The sequence below is a fragment of the Tachyglossus aculeatus genome, chromosome 10, assembly GCF_015852505.1.
Source record: "Tachyglossus aculeatus isolate mTacAcu1 chromosome 10, mTacAcu1.pri, whole genome shotgun sequence".
NCBI lineage: Eukaryota > Metazoa > Chordata > Mammalia > Monotremata > Tachyglossidae > Tachyglossus > Tachyglossus aculeatus.
This window is the reverse complement of record NC_052075.1, coordinates 52,107,886-52,118,075: the sequence shown is the minus strand read 5'-3', so window position 1 is coordinate 52,118,075 and position 10,190 is coordinate 52,107,886. Positions and strand designations below refer to the sequence as shown.

The window sequence follows — 10,190 nt, the reverse complement described above, 5'->3', positions numbered from 1 at the left end:
AGTGTGAACAAAGTTTTGTCACTGAGGACCATTTAAAAGGAAGTCCTCAGCCGGGAAGGTTCCAGCCGACGGTGGAACGGTCTGCTGGAAGTTTTTCTTCACAGGAGCTGAAGTCCCAAGCTACGAGGGAAAAGCCAGAAATAGAAAAGGTAATAATAATAATTGTGGAATTCGTTAAGATCAAAACAGTGGGTTTTGTTAAGCGCTTACTATGTGCCAGGCACTGTAGTAAGCGCTGGGGTGGATGCAAGCAAATCCAGTTGGGGACAGTCCCGATTGATTGATTGATCCATTCATTCACAGGGCTTACTGAGTGCAGAGCACTGTACTAAGCGCTTGGGAGAGTACAATATAACAATAAACAGACACATTCCCTGCCCACAACGATCTTACAGTCTAGAGGGGGAGACAGACATTAATTTAAATAAATTACAGATATGTATGTAATCTAAATGTACAGTCTTAATCCCCATTTTACAGATGAGAAAACTGAGGCACACAGAAGTGAAGCGACTTGCCCGAGGTGGTGAAGCCGGGATTAGAACCCAGGTCCTCTGATTCCCAGGCCCGTGTTTTTCCACTAGGCCATGCTGCTTTTTTACGTTTCATTCTGGGGTGCCGTGGGGTGGCATTTATTTCTCAGTTTCCTGGAGAACATGTCAGTCACAGGCACCATTGCCCTCCCTCTGGGCATGACTGTGGTCTGACTCTGAGGAGACCTAAGAACCAGAAGAAGATACCGAGAGTTTCCCTCGAGGGGCCTCAGTTTCTCCTGATGAAAAGAAAAAAAAAATTCTTCATATCTCATTTCTCAATTCCAAAACACCGTGCTTGAAAGAACCACCCAAACCTCTCTCTCCCACTTCTCCAGAGATACCAGCAAAGCAGCATGGCCCAGTGGATAGAGCCCAAACCTGGGAATCAGAAGGACCTGAGTTTTAGTCCCGGATCTGCCACTTGTTTGCTGTGTGACCCTAGGCAAGTCACTTCACTTCTCTGTGCCTCAGTTACTCTGTAAAATGGGGATTCAGGCTGTGAGCCCCACGTGGGATAGGGACTCGATTTGCATGAATCCACCCCAGTGCCTGGCACATAGTGAGTGCTTAACAAATACCACTAGTATTGTTATCGAGCACTTAACAAATACCATAATCCTCATATCCAGTAAGTGCTCAATAAATACGATTGAATGAATATCCCACAGCCCTGGATCACCTGCACAGTTGTCCTCCTTTGCTCTTATGCTTGAACCGCAGAACGCGGCTGGGGGAAATCTAAATATTGGGCCAACCTTGTCCATTTCAAGTTTATTCCTGTTTGCTTTAATTTTACCCTCTCCTCTGCCCAGCAAAACTGTTTCTCTTCCCTTATTGACCCCCTGCCCATCGCCCTCGCCAGTTGTTCCAGACATTTAACTCCCTCCTCAGACCTCCTGTCCCCCCGTCTCCCCCATCCCTTCCCCCCAGTGACCTGGCCATCTACTTTATTAAGAAAATTAATACCATCAGGAGGGAGCTCCCTAAAATCATCCCTGCCCCTCTTCTGGCTCGAATGAATGAATAGTGGAAAGAGCCCGGGCTTGGGAGTCAGAGGTCATGGGTTTTAATCCCGGCTCCACCACTTGTCAGCTGTGTGACTTTGAGTAAGTCACTTCACTTCTCTGGGCCTCAGTTACCTCAGCTGTGAGCCCCACATGGGACAACCTGATAACCTTGTATCTCCCCCAGCATTCAGAGCAGTGCTTGGCACATAGTGTAAGCACTTAAGAAATACCATCATTATTATCTTCACCGGGGTCCCTCGTCCTTATTTCAAATCTCAGGAACCATGGAACTAGCCATGGATGTGAGCCGGATCCTGCGGGAGGAGTTGACCTGTGCCGTCTGCCTGGGCTATTTCACCGAGCCGGTGACCATCGACTGCGGACACAGTTTCTGCCGGGGCTGCCTGGCCGGCAGCTGGGGCAAGTTGAGGAACTCTCCCCTGACTTGCCCCGAGTGCCGTGGGCCTGTCGAGCCCCGGGATTTCCAGCCCAACCTGCGGCTGGGGAAGCTGGCGGCCATCGCCCGCAGGGCCGGGCCTCGCTTGTTGCTAGGCCGCAGCCATCCGGGGTACAAGGACCAGGACCAGGACCGGGAAGAAGGGTGGAGGGGACTGTGTGAGAGACACCAGCGGGCCCTGAAGCTGTTCTGCCAGGAGGACGAGGAACCACTGTGCGTGGCTTGTCTGGAGGAAGGCCGGCACGGCCCGCACTCCGTCAGCCCCCTCCAAGAAGCCGCCGACGATTGCAAGGTGAGCAATCTTGCAAGCGATTGCGAAAGGAGGGACAGTGATGGTTTTTGGGAGCTCACACCTGATGGCATTAATTTTCTTAATAAAGTAGATGGCCAGGTCATTGGAGGGAAGGAATGGGGGAGGCAGGGGGACAGGAGGCCCGAAGAGGGAGTTAAATGTCTGGAACAACTGGCAATGGGTGGGGGGTCAATAAGGGAAGAGAAACAGTTTTGTTGGGCAGAGGAGAGAGTAAAATTAAAGCAACCAAGAATAAACTTGAAGTGGACAAAGTCGGCCCAATATTTAGGGAGACAAATCCAGGGAGATTCAGGTCACACAATGGGACAGCCCTAAGCCGCCCGAAGGCCATGGACCTTTGACATTCAATCGTATTTATTGAGCACTTACTGTGTGCAGAGCACTGTCCTAAGCGCTTGGAAAGTACAATTCGGCAACACATAGAGACAATCCCTACCCAATAACGGGTTATCTTGCAGGTGAAGATAGAAGAGACTCTGGCGAAACGATGGAAGGAGCTGGAAAAAGCTCAGCAATTTCTGGCTTTGATGAGAACCAAAGCCGCGTTGTGGAAGGTAAGTGACTTTCTCTATGTCCCGGGAGTTTGGGGAGAGGGACTCCAGGAAGGGGGGGTGTGGTTTGCCTTTGGCCTGCCCTCTCTGAACGGTCAATCAATCAATCATTTTTATTGAGAGTGTACTGTGTGCAGGAGCACTGTGCTGGGCGCTCAGGAGACTACAACGTAACAGAGTTGGTAGATATATTCCCATGTAGACGAGGGAGAAAAGAGAGCTTGCCTGCCCTAAATCTGTATCTATGTAATTCTCCACACCGGGAATGAACCTTTATCATTTGTTTTGAGGACTGTTGGGAAGGAGAGATGTTCTAAGAGTCGCTGCAGTTACCAGGACCCTGCCAGAAGGGAAGAAGGTTTTGGGCCAATCTATCCATCAATAGTATTTATTAAGCACTAACTGTGTGCAGCACTGTACTAAGCGCTTGAGAGAGTACAACCCGAACATGTTCCCTGCCTGCAACGAGTTTATGGTCTAGAGGGTGAGGCGGACACTAGTATAATTAAATAGTTTACAATATATGATTTTGGCTCACGCACCAGTATGTCCTCCTTAAACTCTTTCCGCTAGACAGTAACCTTCTTCCTCTAGGCTGCAAGATCGTTTTAAGCAGGGAACGTCTATTAAACTGTACTCTCCCGAGGGCTTAGCACAGTAATAATAATAGTGATGATGGCATTTGTTAAGCGCTTACTATGTGCAAAGCACTGTTCTAAGCGCTGGAGCACGTTTCTAAGCACTGGGCACTCTGCACACCATAAGCGCTCAATAAATACGATTGATTGACTGATTGATTCCATCCTTAGATTGTCAGGGCCATGTCCCAGCCAACGATTATGGATCTTTCCCAGCAGTTGGATCAGAGCTTTACAAATTGCCATCGCTTTAATGTTGTTGGGCAATGATCAAGACCGATGGGTGGAAACTTAATAATAATAATAATAGTAATAATAATAATAATAACAGTAATTGTTAAGCGCTTACTATGTGTTTTGTAACCTCCCCAGCGCTTAGAACAGTGCTTTGCACATAGTAAGCGCTTAATAAATGCCATTAAAAAAAGCAATGAATTACTAATCCCACATCAGCCACTTGTCAACTGTGTGACTTTGGGCAAGTCACTTAACTTCTCTGTGCCTCAGTTACCTCATCTGTAAAATGGGGATGAAGCCTGTGAGCCCAATGTGGGACAACCTAATTACCTTGTATCTACACCAGCACTTTGAACAGTGCTTGGCACATAGTAAGCGCTTAACAAATACCATTATTATTATTATTATTACTAAGTGATGTGATAGGAAAAAAAGCAAATCGGGTTGGACACAGTCCCTGCCCCACGTAGACTCGCAGTCTCTCAGTTTCTCGCAGACTCGCAGTTTCTCCCCCTTCTAGACTGTGAGTCCACTGTTGGGTAGGGACTGTCTCTATATGTTGCCAACTTGTACTTCCCAAGCGCTTAGTACAGTGCTCTGCACACAGTAAGCGCTCAATAAATTCGATTGATTGATTGATTGAAAACTCATTTTACAGATGAGGTGACTGAAGCCCAGAGAAGCGAAGTGACTTGTCCAAGGTCGCTCAGCAGACAAGTGGCGGAGCTGGGATTAGAACCCATGACCTTCTGACTCCCAAGCCCAAGCTCTATCCACTCCTTTATAACTAACTACTGGTTTGTTTGTTTTTCCCACGCCGTTTCCCTGTAGGAGAGGGTGCAGCACCAGAAATTAACCATCCAGATGGAATTTGAGAAAATTCGGGGCTTCCTGGCCGAGGAGGAGTCGCGGCAACTTCTTAGACTGGAGTTGGAGGAGGAGGCGATTCTGCGGAGACTGGAGCACAGTGAGAGCCAAATATCTCAGCAGAGCTCCGCCCTGAGGGAGCTGATCGGAGAACTGGAGGAGAGGTGCGAGAAACCGGATCTGGAGCTGCTGCGGGTGAGGCTGGATGAAATCTGGGAAAAGAGGAGGGAAGAAGAGGATGGCAGAGGTTCTCCCTTTGGCCATCCTGTAGAGCCGGGCGGTCAGCTGTGTGACTTTGGGCAAGTCACTTAACTTCTCTGTGCCTCAGTTCCCTCATCTGTCAAATGGGGATTAAAACTGTGAGCCCCTCCGTGGGACAACCTGATCACCTTGTAACCTCCCCAGCGCTTAGAACGGTGCACATAGTAAGCGCTAAAAAAATACCATCATTATTATTATTATTATTATCTAACGCTGGACGGCATTGCTGGACTGCAGGGAATCCACAGGCTAGAAGACTGCAGCGGGTGTTAGGGACACAGGCCAAACAACAACTTGTACTTCCCAAGCGCTTAGTACAGTTCTCTACACACAGTAAGCGCTCAATAAATATGATTGAATAAATGAATGAACAACAACGGGATTCGGGACAGACTTGGGCCCACCCCACTCTTACTGGGCCAGGGTCCTGATGGAGGGGAGCCCTGGGCAGGGGGGCTGCAGCCCCGTCTTCTTACTCTGTGAAAACTCCAGCTTCCAATTCACATTTCAGGAAATGTGTTTAGGGTTTGGAGGATAGTTGCTAGAAATGTTCCCTGCCCATAATGAGCTTACGGTCTAGAGGGGGGAGGCGGATAATAGTATAAATAAATAATTTATAATGTATGAATTTGTATCACACACAAATAAGTCACCCTTATGCCCCTTCCGCTGGACTGAAACCTCCTTCCTCTAGAGTGTAAGCTCTTCGTGGGCAGGGAACATGTCTACTAACTCTGTTAAACTGTACTCTCCCAAGCGCTTAGTACGTAGAGCCTTAGAGTGTAATGAAACGGTGAGTGACGAAGTTTCTTAGTCCCTACGGACACCAAGGTTTAAACCTCGTGAGCCTCTGCGGTAACACGGTCCTATATTTCGTAATTCACCCCACCGCTACAACATTTAAGTGCAGATCCTCATATTCTGATGCTTCCCTTACCTGTAATTTATTTTATTGCCTACTTACCCTATTGCAACTTCCGACTGCTTAAAACAGTGCCCGTAATAAGTGCTCAATAAATACCATTGCTTGATTGACTGATTCCCGCTGCTAATACTAATAATTAGAGAAGCAGCGTGGCTCGGTGGAAGGAGCCCGGACTTTGGAGTCAGAGGTCAGGGGTTCAAATCCCGGCTCCGCCAACTGTCAGCTGTGTGACTTTGGGCAAGTCACTTCACTTCTCTCGGCCTCAGTTCCTTCATCTGTAAAATGGAGATTAAAACTGTGAGCCCCCCGTGGGACAACCTGATCACCCTATAACCTCCCCAGCGCTTAGAACAGTGCTTTGCACATAGTAAGTGCTTAATAAATGTCATTATTATTATTAATGATGGTATTTATCAAGCTCTTAAATGTGTCAAGAACTGTTTTAAGAGCTGAGTAGATTCGAGTTAATCAGGTCGGACACAGTTCCCGTTCCACACTAGACTCGTAGTCTAAGTAGGAAGGAGAACAGGAATTTCATTCCCAATCAGTTGAGGAAACTGAGGCACAGAGCACTTTCCCAAAGTCACACAGCAAGTAAGCGGTGGAGGTGGGATTAGAACTCAGGCCCATGCTCTTTCCACTAAGCCACTCTGCTTATCAACCAAGGAACCCAGGGATGCAACACTCACACACACTCTCTCTCTCGTTTCTCCCCTTGCAGGATGTGAAGACCCTTCTGAGCAGGTGTGTGTGTGTTTTTTTTTTTTACTCTATTTATTTATTTTATTTGTACATATCTATTCTATTTATTTTATTTTGTTAGTATGTTTGGTTTTGTTCTCTGTCTCCCCCTTTTAGACTGTGAGCCTACTGTTGGGTAGGGACTGTCTCTATATGTTGCCAATTTGTACTTCCCAAGCGCTTAGTACAGTGCTCTGCACATAGTAAGCGCTCAATAAATACGATTGATGATGATGATGATGTGTCCGTCCCGGATCCTCCTCGGGGGGCTAGCTCTGAAACGTGGGGTGGAGGGAGACCCTAATGGGTCTTTCTTTTCTTCAGGTCTGAGGCCACAGAGCTGCATGTACCCCAGGACGTTTCCGTGGAGCTGAGGAGCGTGTGCTACGTGATCGGGATGAGGGAGATGCTTTGTAAATTCCAAGGTGAGAGCAGCCTGGTGGGATGGGATGACTTTAAAACCGGTGTTCAGACGTGCTTTTGTCAGAGAACTGCCGTGGGGTAGGCGGGGGCAAGTTGGTGGAGTGCTACGAGTGACTTTCCATCCACCCCATTTGATGCCAACCGCTGTCTTCCCCGCAGTGCCCATGACGTTGGATGAAAACACGGCCCACCCGTGTCTGGTGCTGTCGGATGACCGGCTGAGTGTGAGCTACAGTCCCCAAAGGCGGGATCTCCCGGAGAATCCCGAACGATTCGACCGTAGTCCGTTCGTCCTGGCCTCTAAGCGCTTCACCTCCGGGAGATACTTCTGGGAAGTGAAGGCCGAACACAGCTCCGAGTGCATCCTTGGAGTCTGCGAAGAGACGAGAGGCCGCAAGGGAAGCCTCGACCTGTCTCCTCTACACGGATTTTGGGCTGTGACATTGAAGGATGGATATTGTTGTTCTTCCAAGACTCGTTTCCTCCTGAGGAGTTCCCCCAGAATTGTGGGCATCTACCTGGACTATCGCGCCAGAATGGTGTCTTTTTATAATATGACCAACAGATCCCACTTGTATACGTACCAGGGCTTTCCTTTCTCGGGGCCTCTTCGTCCTCTCTTCGCACCTTGCATCCGAATGGGAGAGAAAAGTGCGGGTCCTATCGGCATTTTCCCGGGGATTAGGGCTTCCTAAGTGAGGGGTGTATCCTTGGCTACCCTCAGTCCCGAGAGAAAGGGAGGATGTTGAGGGAGGAGAAGGAAGTGAGCGTTTTCATTGTCATTCAGCCCTAAGGTGAAGTGTTAGGGCCCCGTTGATAAAGCCAATGACCGAATGCTCCACCTGTGTGTGCGTGTGTTTCTCTCACAAGTCCCTTTTCGCCATATTAATTAATTCATTCACTCATTCAATCGTATTTATTGATCGCCTACTGTGTTCAGAGCACTGTACTAAGCGCTTGGGAAGTACAAGTTGGCAACATATAGAGACGGTCCCTACCCAACAGTGGGCTCACAGTCTAGAAGGGGGAGAATGCCTATTAATGCCTATTTCCCCCTCTGGATTGTAAACTCTTTGTGGGCAGGGAACTTATCTGTTATATTGTTTTATTGTACGCTCCCAATAGCTTAGTTCTATGCAGTACGCAGTAACTTCTCAATTATCGTTGTCATTCAGTCCTGAGGTGAGGTGAGTTTTTGCCCAGTTAATAAAGCCAATGATTGAATAATCTACCACTCTTTTGTACTGTACTCTCCCAAGCGCTTAATACAGTGTTCTGCACACAGTAAATAATATAATAGGATATAATATAATATAATATAATATAATATAATATAATATAATATAATACCATATCATATCACATCATATCATAACATAATATAATATAATATAATATATAAATATAATATATAATATATAATAGTATATTAATATAGTATATTATGAATATGCTGTTATATTATAATTATACTATTATTATTAGTAAATAATAATAATAGTGGTATTTGTTAAGCGCTCACTATGTGCAAAGCACTATTCTAAGCTCTCGGGAGGTTACAAGGTTGTCCCATGGGGGGCTCACAGTTTTAATCCCGATTTTACAGATGAGGTAACTGAGGCACAAAGAAGATAAGTGATTTACCCAAAGTCACACAGCTGACAGTTGGCGGAGCTGGGATTTGAACCCATGACCTCCGACTCCAAAGCCCAGGCTCTTTCCACTGAGCCACGCTGCTTAGTTTAACGCATGTAAATGAGTCTTTCTCTCGAGTCGCTCGAACCAAAATCAGCTCCGATGATTTGGTATTCTCTAGGTCCCTTTCGGATTGAGGAAAAACGGGTTCCAGTTACCGGATGCTTCTGCCCCTCTTTCATGTACCCCGTTAGAAGATGTTTTCACGCAGCTGGTGTGATCCTGCGCTCCCATAGTGGACCCCCGGTTCTATAATGAATCACTTGCTTAGTTCAGCTTCTGTTGAAAGAACTAGAATCGGCTGGGAGGGAGATCCCAAATTTGATTTATTTATTTATTTTATTTTACTTGTACATATTTATTCTATTTATTTTAATCGGCTTATATCTTTTGTTTTGTTGTCCGTCTCCCCCTTCTAGACTGTGAGCCCGCTGTTGGGTAGGGACCGTCTCTATATGTTGCAAACTTGTACTTCCCAAGCGCTTATTACAGCGCTCTGCACACCGTAAAGCGCTCAATAAATATGATTGATTGAATGAAGGAATGAAAACCATTAGCGTCCGAGAACTCCATAGCCCTCGCGACCAGGGTGAAGAAAGTAACGGGCTAACCGAGTAGTATCCCGGCCTAGCAGAAAGATTTGTACTTCCCAAGCGCTTAGTACAGTGCTCTGCACATAGTAAGCGCTCAATAAATACGATTGATTGATTGATTGATTTCAGGATTGAGAGTCTAATTCCAATTTTTGCCACTTGCCTGCTGTGCGACCTTGGACAAGTCACTTGACTCCTTTGTACCTCAGTTTCCCATTTATGAAACGGGGATAAAGTACCTGTTCTCCCTCTTGAACTGCGAGGGAGTTCACGGTGCCCATTTTGATTATCTTCTATCTACAGCAGCGTTTGACACTTAGTAAGCTGTTAGCCCGTTATCATCATCATTATTATTGTTGTTATTGTTAGTCTCATTATTATTGAAACTAACTAAATGAATAAATGAATGAATTGAAAGAGCTGTTGTTATTGGAATTATTATTATTGGAAGAGGGGTTTGGGCCCAGCCGGTCACCGAGCAGGAATAGAAAGGCAACTCGAGAATGGAAAACGGGATGCCGAATGTAAACTTTATTTCCCGTTAAACCCAACTCTAATTTGTGAACTGATTTAGGGCGAGCGAGGAGAAATTCCCTCTTTGGGGAGTTTGACCAAGAAGGTAGTTGAGCTTTAGACAGATCCAGGGAGCGAGAGGCGTGAACCTCCCCGTTTCCCCGACCGTGTCCGCTCCGGGGCAGGTGTGAACTCACCTGGAGAGATGAGCAGCGGGGAGGGGGTCCGGGACCCTCCGGAAATATTTAAGGGACCGAGAAAGACCATCTGCACTCGGAGCTTTCCCGAGAAGGCGGAGGACCAGAGCAGCGAGGATCGAAGCTCTTCTGGGTGGCGAGAAGAGCGTTTTAACTGCGACTCAACTGTGGGACTGGAGTGGAGAGAATCCCAGGCCTCGAAGGGATCCAGGAGGATTGTCCTTCCTGATATTTAA

General features: G+C 47.0%; 1 protein-coding gene across 1 annotated transcript; it reads left to right on the top strand.

The window, feature by feature from the left end:
- The first annotated feature begins 1,827 nt into the window (after positions 1 to 1,827).
- Positions 1,828 to 10,190, top strand: LOC119932899 (E3 ubiquitin-protein ligase TRIM11-like). Its single transcript, XM_038752026.1, has 7 exons — positions 1,828 to 2,292; positions 2,772 to 2,867; positions 4,571 to 4,801; positions 6,514 to 6,536; positions 6,858 to 6,958; positions 7,116 to 7,607; positions 9,943 to 10,190. The coding sequence occupies exons 1-7, from the start codon at positions 1,828 to 1,830 to the stop codon at positions 10,188 to 10,190; spliced, it is 1,656 nt and encodes a 551-aa protein (XP_038607954.1).

What these genes read in the sequence shown, in the direction of transcription:
- LOC119932899 (XM_038752026.1), top strand. Translation starts at nt 1,828, where the DNA reads ATGGAACTAGCCATGGATGTGAGCCGGATCCTGCGGGAGGAGTTGACC. An exon ending in CCAAAGCCGCGTTGTGGAAG is followed by an intron (nt 2,868 to 4,570) that starts GTAAGTGACTTT and finishes GTTTCCCTGTAG; the next exon opens with GAGAGGGTGCAGCACCAGAA. An exon ending in CGGATCTGGAGCTGCTGCGG is followed by an intron (nt 4,802 to 6,513) that starts GTGAGGCTGGAT and finishes CTCCCCTTGCAG; the next exon opens with GATGTGAAGACCCTTCTGAG.